Source organism: Castanea sativa, chromosome 11 (assembly GCF_040712315.1).
Source record: "Castanea sativa cultivar Marrone di Chiusa Pesio chromosome 11, ASM4071231v1".
Classification (NCBI taxonomy): domain Eukaryota; kingdom Viridiplantae; phylum Streptophyta; class Magnoliopsida; order Fagales; family Fagaceae; genus Castanea; species Castanea sativa.
In genome coordinates this window covers 53,418,753-53,433,911 of record NC_134023.1, presented here as the reverse complement: position 1 = coordinate 53,433,911, position 15,159 = coordinate 53,418,753, and the positions used below count along the sequence as shown (strand labels likewise).

At 33.9% G+C, this 15,159-nt stretch overlaps 1 protein-coding gene across 1 annotated transcript; it reads right to left on the bottom strand.

The window, feature by feature from the left end:
• Positions 1-5,095: 5,095 nt before the first annotated feature.
• LOC142617538 (uncharacterized) lies at positions 5,096-14,314 on the bottom strand. The gene is made up of 6 exons (XM_075790436.1): positions 14,004-14,314; positions 11,704-12,609; positions 8,640-8,813; positions 6,182-6,315; positions 5,550-5,660; positions 5,096-5,431 (listed from the first exon to the last, which is right to left on the bottom strand). Exons 1-6 carry the CDS (start codon positions 14,151-14,153, stop codon positions 5,374-5,376), a joined length of 1,533 nt encoding a protein of 510 aa, XP_075646551.1. The 5' UTR covers positions 14,154-14,314; the 3' UTR covers positions 5,096-5,373.
• Positions 14,315-15,159: the final 845 nt, after the last annotated feature.

Below are 15,159 nucleotides of genomic sequence, written 5' to 3'. Positions count from 1 at the left end.
TGGGCCCTGATCTTAAGGCGCGATACACAACCACATGCCCATTGGGCCTTAGGTCTTAATCCAAACACTCTTTCAAGCCCATTATGAGCCCAAATACCAATATATGCCCCTCTCTTCTTGAACATCAGTAAAAGCTCACGCCGATCAATTGCGCGTTGATCAAGAAATGCACATGCCGAGAACATCCTATGTTCTCGGCTGCCCGGAATTGCCTTGGGAAATATCGCTGTCGAGCTGTCTTTTGGAGGCTGGAACCAGTTCTAATGCCACTACCACTATTCCCAACAGAACATCTTCTTATCAAAAACGATGATACCAAACCCCACCTACACAAGTGAGGTCTGGAAGCAATCATAACCACCTCCACTCATTTGAGGCTATAAATAGGAGAACAAAAGGAGATGTGGAGGTTGGCAAGTGGAGAGAGAAAAAATAGAAAGGAAAAGAGTGACAGTATCAATGGGGAAGAGAGCAACCTGAAGAGAGAAAGGAGAGTTCGCAAAAACGAAGGGGTGCTATTGGGTCGCCGGCAAAGGACCACCCATAGTAGGAAACTCTTAAGTCCACCATATAAATAAGTTGTGAGTCCAAATGTTGGCCCATCTTGATTAAAGCCTATTTGGGTACGCACATATATATTTCTTAAATTTATTAATATTATTTATTTTGGTATTCTAAAAATTAATTTTGATAAAATTAGAATATTATGTTCAATTATCTAAATTGTAATAATTAATTGTATAATGGCTTAAATATTTGAATTATACCCGAATTTTTATTAAGCATGATAAAATAATCCCAACCTGATGATCCAACTCGACCCTATGAGTTGAGTTGGGTTGGTTTTTGGAGTTACTATTAATTGGGTAGGGTTGAAAATTTTTCAACCTAAAAAGGCTGTGTTGGATTAGAAAATATTCCAAAGTGGTGGGATTGTTGATTGTTGTTTGGTGCCTGTCATAATAGAAAGGCACTAGAGGTACTCAATGTGACGTACTCAATGTGACCCTAAGAAGTAAGAACTAAAAAGTTCACCTAAGGTTTTTGAGCCCATAACTGTATATCCTTTTATTTTTTATTTAGAAGGTAAAGATCAAATGAGTGTTGTGTTATCTTATTTTTTTAATTAATTAAGTGTTAGTGTTATCTAGTAGTACTATAAAAAAACATGATCATATTCACTGAATCCATTTAGAGCTGCAATTTTAATCACGCCCTCTTGGTCTTGGATCTGCTATACCTACCAATATTGAATGGAGACGTCATTGGCTGAGTTGACTCAATAACTTTCCAAGTAACTTCAATGATGAGAGTCCTATGCCTAGTAATATGCATTTTATAAAAATTTGGAGAGAATGATAACCTTCAAGGCTTCAATGAATAATATTATGGTCACTACAAATGTGTCAACTTTTAAAACATATATACAATGGACCATTTAGGGGAAAAAAAAAGTTTTGTTGAGATAGTTAGGATATGATGCTAAATCTTTCTCTAAACCTTAAGTACTTTGTGTATGGAGAAGTGCCAATTCAACTAGAAAACCATTAACATTTTAGGAAAATTTTAATACTACTTTTATAAGAAATATAAAATGTTGCGAAAAAAGTTTTTATTTTTCTTTTTCATAAAAAATATTTCTAGAAATATTTTCCAAACCAATACCTTCAAAAAATCCGTTAACTTTTCCCTAATTAAAAAGTAATCAAAATAAATTATTTACTTAATTATTGTTGTATCATGGATCATATTTATTATCTTGCTATTTTGTAAGTCTTTCATAATAAAATTGATAATAGTTTTAGTTTTTTTTTATATGAATATTTAATAGTAACTTCAATGCCATGTCAACAAATTTTTATCTCTGGGTGTTTTTAACAGAGATAAAAAGAGTTCTAATCTTGCAAGGCTCCAACTATAGAATTATTCACACACAAAAAATAAAAAATAAAAATCAGTGCCATGATTACATGCATTGCTTTGAGAGAGAGAGAGAGAGAGAGAGATTAATTTTATCAGGTGAGCTGCACCCTGTAGGCCAACAAAACATTAAAACTTTGGAGTAGAAACCTGCAACATACTTCATTTAAGGTGGAGAAGGGGCCACCTGATGATGATGATACAGTTATTAGAAAAAAAGAGTATTGACTATTGAGTATTCTTTCTTTCTAAAGTGAATTTGGAATTTTATATTAAAGGGGATTCTCATCTATTCTTATATATTTCTTGAAATTAGTACTAAAAAAACAAGGCATGATTAGTAAAATGATAGTAGTAAAAAACTGGAGTCTTTTGGCTAAAAATTGTAAAAAACGGAGTTTATTATTGTTATAGGTACTGTTTAAAGTTATTTGGAAAAATAAGGAGAGAGACCGAATTTCGGCAACGGTATTGCCGAAATTGCAAGAAAAAGTAGAATGTGTCAGGAGAGAGAGAAAATTGAATTTCGGTAATGAGATTACCGAAATTTTTGTCCTGCCCTACTTGCCCGTGAAGTGCCCAAAATGCTTAAATGAAAAACCAATTGTGGCAATGGCATTGTCGAAAATGGGAGGAAAAAAAAAAAAAAAAAAAAAGAATTGTGGCAACCAAGTTGCCGAAAATGGAGGGAAAAAAAAATGCTACGTTCACAACATTTTTCACAACAAATTACAGGTGGTTAGTTGTTATTGATTCAAATTTGAACCTAACACTAAGATAACTTTTTTGCTCCAATAATAACAATAAGTAACAACTTGTCATTTATGATTTGTTGTAAAAATATTGTGAAAATGTTGTGGACGTATCATTTCAAAAACAATCGTGGAGCCGAAATAGAAGGAAAAGAAAAAAAAAAAAAAAAGTGGCAATGTGGCAATGGCATTGCCGAAATAGAGGGGAAAAAAATTGTAATTACCACTTTTTTTTTTTTTTTTCTATTTCGGCTCCACGATTCTTTTTGAAATGATACGTCCACAATATTTTCACAATATTTTTACAACAAATCATAAATGGCAAGCTGTTACTTATTGTTATTATTGGGGCAAAAAAGTTATCTTAGTGTTAGGTTCAAATTTGAACCAATAACAACTAACCACCTGTAATTTGTTGTGAAAAATATTGTGAATGTAGCATCTTTTTTTTTTTTTTCCCCTCCATTTTCGGCAACTTGGTTGCCACAATTCTTTTTTTTTTTTTTTTTTTTTCCTCCCATTTTCGGCAATGCCATTGCCACAATTGGTTTTTCATTTCAGCATTTTGGGCACTTCACGGGCAAGCAGGGCAGGACAAGAATTTCAGTAATCTCATTACCGAAATTCAATTTTCTCTCTCTCCTGACACATTCTACTTTTTCTTGCAATTTCGGCAATACTGTTGCCGAAATTCAGTCTCTCTCCTCATTTTGCCAAATAACTTTGAATAGTACTTATAACAATAATAAACTTCGTTTTTTGCAATTTTTAGCCAAAAGACTCAAAAAACTGAACCCAATAGAATATATAAACAACACCTTGTAATTTTTAAAAAATAGCTGCATATCTGTCCCTCTGTGTTGCTTCCTTTGGACTCTTGGCATGCCTTCCAAAACTATAATGTTGGTATTGTTTACTCTGAACCAAAACCTCTCATGCTAGTACCTGTCTCTAAAAGCTTTTACTCAAGTAGGACAAATATCCCAATAAACTAGTGGTAACACCAGCACTCTTTTTTATACCTTTTGTTTCTCTTCCCTACAATCATGGTTTCTATCTAATTTTATTTTATTTTTTAAAGAATTATAATAATACATTTTGCACGAATATTAAAAGGGCATGCCAAATGCAACCATAGCATTACCTTCTTCTTCTTTTTTAAACATAAAAGTACTTAAAAGTACTTGTATGACTTTTTTAGAGTGAATTTTGGCCTAAGAGAAGGAAGCAGGTTAGTCACATCTGAATGAGACTTTTTCCAGATGAGTGTACTATCCTTTAAGTTCATAACTCCCTTTTTTTCCCCCAATTGATGGATTGGGAGAGTAAAAAAGGGATGCTGCATATATATATAAAAGACTGCATCATCAGCAAATGCAAGGTGCAAACTTCATCATATCTTTGAGTGCTCTAAAGACCGACACGATGGTACACCTATTTCGTAAAGAGCTTTATAACTCAATTAACACTTAGTATTTCCAATGAAGATGTCTAGAAATCAAATCCCTCTTCCCAAGTGTAGTTGATTTTTTTTTTTCTAGCTTCAAAGGGAAATTGTCCTTTCTATTTGCTTCATAATGGAGAGTTTCTTTCATAATGAAAATCTAATTTCATAAATTTAGAAGTGTAAATAAGTTCATGTCATTTAATTTCCATCCCACTGAACAAAGAATGATAACTACTTTAAAATGATGTGGTGTCAATCATGGTAATTTTGGATCCGTGAAACACCAAATCTTCCCAATGAAGTAGTTAAGATCTTGGCCCAATAGAACTCAGTTGCAGGTGGTCTTTAAAACTTAAATAGTGCCACTGCAGTCCTCCATGCCAAAGGATTTTCACTCCAAGACAAAAGGACAATGTTCCTCAGTCACTGGAACTAGAAAACTTTATCCGGAAGTCCTGGACAAATAGCATAGATTTCCTGCCTTTTTTTACCTCCCTTTTCTTGGTAAATGTTAAAAGTTTTAAACTGATATTACTTACCCTGGCCTAGCTTATGTTCCCTAGTTGCTTTCAATGGGTAGTTTCAGGTATTACTTTTTCAGTACTTGCTATAGCTTAGGTATCTGATGGTCATCACATGGTTAAGGCTGTATGTTAAATAGGATCTGCTGCATACAAGTGCATCTTTAAATTGGTCATTATAATGATAATGCCATGCCTTAAATCACATTGTGATGGAATGGTTCCATTGAACAGGGGTACCTAAAAGCTATATCAAACTCTTACAAACCCAGCTAAAAATCCTGCTTCCAAGCTTTTGAGAATCCGACAAAATTTGCTCCTGAATAGATCAAATTCTTTTTAAGTAATCTTGTTTGGAATCAACAATCAAATCACTTTCATAAACTCCATCATAACTAGCATATTCCATCCAAATGATGGACAGCAATTACCAAATTTCAGTACCTCTCTCATCATGCCAATGCATATTGATGGTGTGGCAATAATATTGATGAAAATCCTTTCTAGTTTTTATTACAAAATCTGATGTACTGGAATTTCAACAGGGAAACTACAAGATGCATATGCCCCTCTTCTTAATTCTCTGGAGCCAACTTATGGCATATTATATTACTGAAGCATTAAACTTTTCTGTTTTACAATAAATATATGGGCATAAAATATTTCAAGAAAAAAACTTTACCTATTTATATATGTATTTACATATTCATCAAAAAGATGAAATTTCTGGATTTCAGGCAGAAGCTTCGGCAATGCCCTCACAAACATCTCCTCTGCAAATTGGGCATACACTACAGCACCAGCAAAGGAACAGAAGGGACAACGTTACAATAGAAAAAAATTGAATTTAATTTATAAAGTAGACCCCAATAAATTGATAAAATAAAAGCATGAAAGAATTGAAGATACCCGTGTATTTCTTTGAGCCATTTATCAATGCATGACATATGATATTCATGACAACACGGGAGAACTCTTATTGTTTCCCCTTCCTCATACTCAGCCAGGCAAATGTAACACCTGTTATTGACGGCAACATATATAAGGACCTTGAATAAGTTCTGAAGATGAACAAAGATTATGCAATTTTCACTGTAAACTGTTGAAGAAATAATGGGAATCATTCAAATGTATACTTCAAGAATAACCACAAGTAGAGGAACAGCAACAACATGTTCCAAACTTCCAAAGAAAAATTGTACATGTAGTCAATCTATAACTATTGGATCACTCAACTTTGGAAAATGCATAGATATCCGTTAACAATACAAATAATAAATTATCTACGTGAAGCTAATTTCAGTTAAATATATTCTAAAGTTCATATACGATTAGGCTCTTTAAGATCTAAGCTTGTTTGGTTTCAGAGAAGAAATAAGAAAAAAGAAACCACTGAATTTCCCTCATATACCCTCATGTAAGCAACACTTCCATATAAACAAACCAAACCTTATATGATGCACACTTCCTTTCTTGTTCTTTTTCTTTTTCCACATGTTTTTTGTTTTTTGGCCAATTAGACATATACCAAATAAACTTACTGGGCTCCATTTTCAGTTGCCTCGACCTTCTTGTGATTCTTGAGAGGAAATGAGTCTACAACATCCACTGGAGCTGGCAGTGAAAGCACAGACGGTGAATCAGACACCGGGTGGTGATGGATTTCATCCAAGACCTGCATTTTGGAAATTATGATAATACTAAAGTATTTAATTAAAAGTATGAACTAAAATAGATAGGGAGAGAGAGAGCCTGCCCAGCCATCCTCTTATAATTCAGTTTTTTGCAAATTGCATGTGACAGTTCTACAATTCTATATAAGCAAAGTATGACAGCGCACTAAATAGTAATCATTTTATTAGACTAATGTTCACCTCCCTCCTCCTCTTGCCAGTCATGTAAACTAAGAATTATGGGCTTTAGATGGTCCAACCCCCTTCACATTATTACCAAATGCCCATGCTCTCTTAGATTTTGTTTTACACACAGTCAAGTCATGATCATGGGAGTAGGAGGGGGGGAGAAAAACTGACTCAAAAAACTATTATTCAGTGAAATTGAAATTTTAAGGTTTACTTCATGGCTTAGTTAACATGCTTTCCTTAGTCTTTAGGGGCTCTCATGTACATTGCTATTCTCTCACTTGACTCTGTTAAGTTTTCTTTATTCTTTTTAAATCTAAAATAAAATTTTCATCCCAACTTGGTCCAGGTTCAAAATCCATCCATCATTTTTTTTTTAAAGCATATTTCAACATTTTTTTTGTTATTATTTTTTAGGGGCAGACTATTCCACTCTTCAACAACTTCCTGGGAAAATACAAGATACAAGTCCCCAATTACGCATGTCTATGGACGTATATGCAAGGAGACAGCCCAACCAGTGATCTTAAGGATGGAGGCTGCTAACAGTTTGGGCATAAGGTCTAGGATTTATTGAATTTTTTATGTAATCAGTTAAACTTTCTTTTCTTTTCTTTTCCTACTTGCTTTAGGAATTTCATTCCTTTTCTACTAGGTGGTAGAATTAATTTTATTGGTTAGAATTGTTTCTTTTTCTTAATAGGGTAACAAGTTTGAAATATATATATATATATATATATATATATATGTTATCTGTAAGTTTGGAAAATATATATAAAGAACCTAGAGTTTAGAATTATTTCAAAGTATTCTTGAATAATAAAATTTATTGTTGGAGTATTTTTTCCTACAAGAGTTTGGTGTTGATTGCGTACAACCCTAGGGATTGATTCCTAGGTGTCAAATTTGTGCTGTATCACTATCACCTCCATTGCATCATCCTCATCCTTTTATTCAACAACCTAAAAATCCTAAAAGAAACCAAGATTCCAAAATGTCCAAAAATTCCTAATCTCTATATACCATAAAACTATTTTTCAAGCTTTATTCCAACTAAATCTAAGTGTTCACTTACCCTATCAAACTTTACCCCAGCTGTTGTATATTTAAAAGGGACAAAAGATTGCTCCACTGCCTCTCCAAATTGAGGGTTTTGTCACAATGGCTTACCTTTATAAATTTAAGATGATATTTGGACAATGTGCCAAAAAAGAAGAAGGTCAAATGACAGTAATATGTTCAATTTCTGTTTATTTCAGTTGATGGAACATAATGTTTCGGTCAGATTAAAAAACTAATGAAACTACAGGGTTCACATTGTTCCTATGGAACTCAGGACAAGATCATTTGGCTGTTTGATTGAGGTTTTAGTTCACCAGTTACCATTATTCTTTGGACAAGCAAATTACATAGTCCATCCTCTTTGATCAAATTACCCTTAAGCAGTTCAATTATTTAATCCCCAAAAAGCTATTATTTCCTACTCCAACTCATCAAAATTCATCAGAAAACTAAATGCACAATTTGATATATATATATATTTTAGCAGGAAAATAATTTAAGCATAACTATATCTGTAACTAACAATGAAATCCAATCACTATGTGCAACCAAACTTTATACTGTAAGAACAGCAAATGCACTAAGCATCAAGGAGCAGTTCAGAACAAGAGCCAATGCTGCCAATCAATTTGTAAACAGAAATTTAATCACTAAAAGCAGAATTACAATCAGATAACTTCTATAAATCTCAATTATTAACATGAGAAAGAAAAAATATTTGTTTTATTTGTAACTTTTACATGGACCCAGTAGATTTTGAACCCATGACCTTACCCTTCACCCTTTCTTACGAGGAAGGCTAGAGCCCACTGGCAGCAACAAATAATTTATTTGATTGACTACACCCAAAAAACTCAGTGCTTAAACAAACAACAGAAGATTCAACAAAAGGCTGATATTTTAAAATACATACAAGCTAAAAGTAAGAAAGCTAGCTCATAATCCAATGCCAAACAGACACTAAATGTAACATTCTATCAACTTTTGAAGCTAAAAGTTTCCCATAAACGAATGTAATAAAACTTTATATATAAGCCAGATAAAATAAATAAAAAATCTGACTTGGGAAATCTACCTCAAATAGTGCATCAGCAAGCATGAGTATTTGAAAGATACTTGCATGAATACTAGGCTCTTCAGCTGAAAAGAATGTCCCACAAGTGCATCTACCATTAGGGTGGAGTCCTGATGCACAGAAAGACATGTGCCTGTCTTCATCATCCAGGTCACTATGAAATCTTTCTGAACTCTGCAAGAATAGAAAATGCACATGAATGAAGGACAAAAATAAAGCAGACTGCAGGTGAAAGCAGAAAAAATCCATACAGCAAACTGAAGGAAAGACGAACAACGGGGTATATAAAAGTGTGGGAAAAAGGAAATATTTACGCAAAAATGAAGACATCATGCACTCATTGCATCACTCTTCCAAAAGAACTGGAAAACAACTTCATATAAAATAGTTCTTTGTTCCAATTTGTTACAATTGACATGGTACAAAGGGACAAAACCAAAATGATGCAACGCAACAATTAAAGAACAGAAAAATAAAGGATAGGAAACCTAAAAGTCAACACCCATTATTGCTTGGAGTCAGCACCAAGCAAGAGAGAAAACCTCTAGAAGTCTACATCTAGGGTTGGTTGGAGTCAGCACCGATAGGAGTCAACATTTTGTGGGAAATTTTATTAATCAATCAAACTGTGATATGTGATCAGTCTCCATAGGAGTACAATACAATACTAGGATTAAACCTAATTCTAATTGACAGAGGAAACCCTAATTCTAATTGATTTGGGAGATCCCAAACAGTGAATTACAAAACATAAATTTGACTCTAAATAAGACTGGATTAGTTTTTTTTTTTTTAAGACTAAATTAAAATAAATATTTAACTTTGCTTACCAAAACGATGCAATCATGCAACTCAAAAATTAAAGACTAGAAAATAAAGGATAGGAAACCTAGGAGTTACCACCTAGGCTTGGTTCAAGTCAACACCAAGCAAGACAGAAAACTCTAGAAGTAAGGACCTAGGGTTGGTTGGAGTCAGCATCAAACCATTGGAAATCCAAGAGAAATTTTATTAACTAATCAACTTGTAATTTGTTTCCATAGGAGTATAATACTGTGGTTATATAGACTACTAAGACTAATCCTAATTCTAATTGACATAGGAAACACTAATTCTCATTGATAATTTAGGAGATCCTATTATTGAATTACAAAAATAGCATCGACTCTGATAAATTAAATGCCTAAAATAAAATGCAAATTACTCCAATTAAATAAGACTAACTCAAAATATATTTTTTTTGTGCTTCCCCGTCACGCTTACTACAAACCATTTGCTTACAAGCAAACCTTAGGAAGAAAGTAACATAAGAGCATGGGAAATGCACTTTTGCAAAGGAAACAAGAAAAGATCACCATCAATTTAACACCATGCAGTATTATCGAGACTAGACCTACTAGGTTACTAGTCCTTTAAATAATATAAAGCACTAGACAAATTCCTCACATTTATATAAGACGACATATTGAATAATGTAATAATTCCAGAACTGCAGCTTTAAAGCCAGCCCTGAATAATAAACGAAAAAAGGTTAGACCAGATTGACATCTAGTTTGAAACTTCATGTTACTACCTATTATAGTTCTCACCCACCCCTGAATAAGCAGTAAGGCATGGTGAGAACTTCACTACATAAATGAGTCATCCACAATGCTAAAATAATATATTACAAGTTTTAATTTTCTTGCATGGATTACAAGAGGAACAAATTAGGGTTGGAACTCGCCCATGAACCCCATAAAGTGGCAAGATTTGGTTGGCAAACTCAAGGGGAATTTCTTTACTCTAATTCTAACATGTCACTTGAATTTTTTGAAAAAGATATCCCACTGCTGTCCAGTCCATTCCTACCACATCATGGGGTTGGACAGGAAGGCTCCAATCAACCTTGTCCTTTTAGGTGGACGTGTGGAAGATATTCTATGAAGCACGGGTGCGGGTGCGGGTACGGGTACGGGTGCGGGTATGGGTGCGGGACTCGGCAATTTTTGAAAAATGTGGGTGCGGGTGCGACGGGACTGGGCAATTAAAAAATTATTAAAAATATTTTTATTTATATTTTCTATATATTTTTACTATTAAAATATTCTTAAAAAACATATTACTAATTTACTATGCCTTGATTCACAAAACAAAGAAAGAAAAAAGCAAGAAACACAAAACACAACACAAAACCAAAAAGAAAACACAAAAGAAGCAACAAATATTCAAAATAAAATTAAGGAAGGATAGATTTAGGGTTTTTGGGTCTCATTTAGAGCCGATTTCGGCTGTTGCAGCATGATTCGAGGCCTGTTTCGGCATGTTTCGGCCGTTTCGGTCGCCGGCCGATACGGCCAAAACAGCCCGATTCTGGCCGAATCGGCGCCGCGTCGGCGCGATTCAAGCCGCGTCGGCGCGAGTCAGCTGGAAAAAAAGGAAAACACATGGCCGACGCGGCACCGACGCGCGAGCAGCGGCGTCCCTCGCGCATCACCGCGTTGCGCCGCATCGGACGCGGGTGCGGCACCTCCGGCGCCACGTCCGTGCTTCCTAGAAGATATTCTAAAAAAAAAAAAATTCAATGAAAAATTCTGCAAGTTGCCATTATAATTTTCATCATGGACATGTATTCAGAAGTCAATACTTATCAGAAAATGTATTCAGAAGTTAATAAAAAAAATCATATCTTAAACACCCCTCCCCCCACCCCCCTCCAAAAAAAATTACACTTGCATCAACTTCTATCAAGCAAACTTCAATCAAATTGCCCCGCCTAGAGGACTTGGTTTTCTAAAAAACTAAAAATAGAATCGCACTAGAAAACTTTCCATTAGTTCAAAAGTTTGTGATGCCTAATCATTTAAGCCAATTCACCCTTATCCAAAAATTAAATAAATGTCGTATCCAATGGGTCATACTTTGCAACAAAAATGGATCTTTTCAGAAGGTATTAATACTTTAAGTGCAAATACAAATAAGAGGTTTTTTTATTTTTTATTTTTTATTGAGATCCTTTTGACATGACTTTTTGAAAATTCCTAAAATAATGCATCATGATAAGAAAAAGGGCATAAAGTATTACCTCATATCTTGACCACCGTCGTCTTTCACGTCTATGATGACCACCATAGCGAGGGTGTCTAAAATCATGACCAAACCCTTCATAATGGAGATCACTGAAATCAAGGAGCCATCTGTCATGAGATCTAAGACGATCAGCATGACTGGTTGCGAAAACAATCATTGGGGAATCACTATGCTGTCTAAAACTGCGTCTTGAAAAAGTATCCCAAAACATTCCTCTACTACTTCTTGCCTCACGGTTACTTACATCTGAAATGCCTCTAAACAAAGTGTCAGAGGAGATACTCACCATATCAACTTGAAGCCGACTTCTATTTCTCAAATCTTGTTCTGTAGCAGAAACAATGGATCCTAGACCTGAGGATGTGACCCTTTCAGCAGAATCATCTTGAAGCAATTGACAATTTTCTGGAGAATCAGGAACAACAGAAGCAGATCCAGAATCAGAATCAGAAGAATGGAAGCCCTTAGCTGCATCCAGAATAGATTCCTCAACTAAACATAAATTTGCAGGCTCCTGAGCCACACTGCTTGAAGGTCTATCCACTGACTCTAGAGACGATTGTTCTTTAAAGGTCATACCAGATGTTTCACTGCTCTCCCTATGAAATTCCACAGGAGTACTGTGAGCACTTGCCGGATGAGGCACTAATCCATCATTCTCAGAAAGGCATTTCCCACTGCTACATGTTTCATGATTTATCAGACCAAATTCAGCAGAACTTTCAACAACAGTACCATGGATGCCTTCAGATGAGGCTCCACTATCAGGGCTGGAGCTACTGAACCCAGTTTCTGAAGTACAATTTGGGGATGGCTGCTCCATGGGCTTTAGGGATACACTATTAAGGGAAGCCTTCTTTTCTAGAGGTCTTGCTGTTGATTTAGTGAGATGATTTTCCACCTACAGTTAAAGAATTTATGCATTTAACATCACTGTTAAAACTGACATTGTGATGGTTCAATTTAACTTATAAAATGACAAAGTTCTGTGATAACAAAAATGACATGAACAAAACCACCAGCTACTAAGATAGATCTTCCCAACTCATCATACAACAAACAGTATTACTTACAATTTTTTATTGGTAAGTTACACAGACATACCTAATGAGTTTTGAATCCAAAACCTTACCTCCACCTTTCTCTTACAGGAGGAGGAGGCACAATTTGAGCTGGAGTATTCTTATACTTCAATTACAAATAAGTCACACTTTTTTCTTCTTTTAAAGGTAAGAACATGTTTTATCAACACATTACCATAGAGAACTAACTGTAGCAAATTTTGTTTAACTCCATATTCAAAATGGAATAATGAGTCATTATACAAATACCATTAGCAAGTAATAACACTGTTGGTGACATTAACCTTACATCCATACTTCATAACAATAGGATGGAAACCATCAAACTAAATCTCAACATCATATTTAGTAAGGTTTGAATTTCTCTTTCTCTTTATCAGGTCAGATTTAGTCTTCTTTTTAAAACTACATTGATTAAAAGCTTCTACCTATCCTCCACAAATTTGCTCCCTAGTTTTCATAGAAAATTAGCAAATATTTAACAGACCCACAAATAAATAACGATAAAATCAGCACTAAAGTGCAATAGATGCTCCGCAATTTCAGTCCTAAATTCAGATTAATTAAAAACTAAGAGACTGGATGATAGAACGCAATTCGTTAATTTCATACTTTTCATTGATTGGAATAGGATATACAAAACCCCCTCTCAGCTTGACTGATAATAATTTCAACTATTAAGCTTAGTTGAAGATGAGGCTTTCATTTTTCTGAACCAAACAACCACATACAAAACACAAGAATTAACACTTTGGTTTACAATTCTTTCCTTATTATCTCGGAACCCAAACAAAGGGTAATGAAAGGCTTACAAAATAAAATTAAAAAAGGATCATCCAAGTTAACAAAAATAAAGACCTTTACTACCAATTAATCAAAAAGTATAAAAGGGTTATAACATAATTCTTAAAGCTATTGTCATGTGAATTTTAACAGCAAATGATAGAGTTTGAGTTTTAATGATTTTGCTCCAACCAAAACATTCACTTGCCATGTTATGGATTTGATGCTTACACCTAATTATTTCTAAATCCACATATTATTAAGCCTATTAAGCTTTAAAAAAAAGCTGACCCAAGTCATAAAAATGAAATCTTTATCTTCCCCTTTCATACTTCATTCTAAACCCTTTAGTTCAAACACTTGCAAAGATGTAGATGAAATTCAAAAGTGATGAAGGAAATGAAACTATATGAGAGGTTTAGAGTAGTACCTGAAAGGGAGTGTGAGTGTGAGAACCAGAGGAAGCACCACAGATGAGAAAGGAAAGCTTAGACCTTTTTGACATTGCTGTGCCTGAGCGGCTCAGCTGTGACCTTGACCCAGATGGGTGTGACCCCATGCAACTGTTGCCTGAACCCATGTTTGAGTTTTCACACTACTGCTTTTGCTTTTGCTTTTTCTTTACCCCAATAACAACAAGAACCAGACACAGAACACAGAACACAGAGAAATGAAATAAATTTTTTGGTCATGCAAGCAAAGAAGGAAGGAACAAGGAAGATAGAGTCAACCCACTAATCTAATCAGACCAGAATGGTTGTGTATCAGCATCAGTATTTGTACCTGGTGGACCCCCAGATTGTAGAAAGTTGAAACACTAAGCTAGACTAGAGTCTTTTGGTCTTTGTCCTTTTTTTTTTTTTTTTTAATCTGAAATTCAAATTACAACCTTAAAAGTTAGCCAAAAAAAAAAAAAAAGTATATATATATATATATATATATATATATATTTGTCTCCAAAATTAATTATTTTAATTTATAAATTTTAATATTCATTTTCACTTATGAAAGCACCACATTTCACAAAAGTGTGTTATTAGATTTAACAACAATTTATAAATAAACATGGATGGATTAGCTAAAGTTATATAAATTTTAAATTTTAAAGACTAAAATAACAAAAAGAAATAAACTTTAAAGATGTAAATGACTTGTTGAATCTTTCAAAAACCAAAAAAAAAAAAGAAAAAAAGAGACAAGACAAGACCAAAATGACAATTCATCCCAACTTTGGGTCATTCAAATAGTTTTTATTCTTTCTTTTTTAAACACCTTTAATTATTTCAATAAGTTTAGATAAAACTGATCAATCGAGGACCACAATATTGCGAAGACTATTTTATTGAGCAGTACAAAAGGTGTTTAAATTTTGAGAAGACCATTTTATGTTTTATTTTTCTTAACCATACAATTTATGAAGAAATAGAATAGAAGAAAATTTAAAAAGTATACGTGTATAATGAATCAAGATGGAATGAGAAGAAGAAAAAAGATAGAATAAAATAGCGAAGAAATGTTTTTTAAAGAGAAAAATAGTGGAGAAATGTTAAATTGATTAATTTAATACTTTAACGTAGAGTTCAATT

What these genes read in the sequence shown, in the direction of transcription:
- LOC142617538 (XM_075790436.1), bottom strand. Translation starts at nt 14,153, where the DNA reads ATGGGTTCAGGCAACAGTTGCATGGGGTCACACCCATCTGGGTCAAGG. An exon ending in TTGCTGATGCACTATTTGAG is followed by an intron (nt 6,316 to 8,639) that starts GTAGATTTCCCA and finishes TCCAAAATGCAG; the next exon opens with GTCTTGGATGAAATCCATCA. An exon ending in TGGCTCAAAGAAATACACGG is followed by an intron (nt 5,432 to 5,549) that starts GTATCTTCAATT and finishes CTGGTGCTGTAG; the next exon opens with TGTATGCCCAATTTGCAGAG.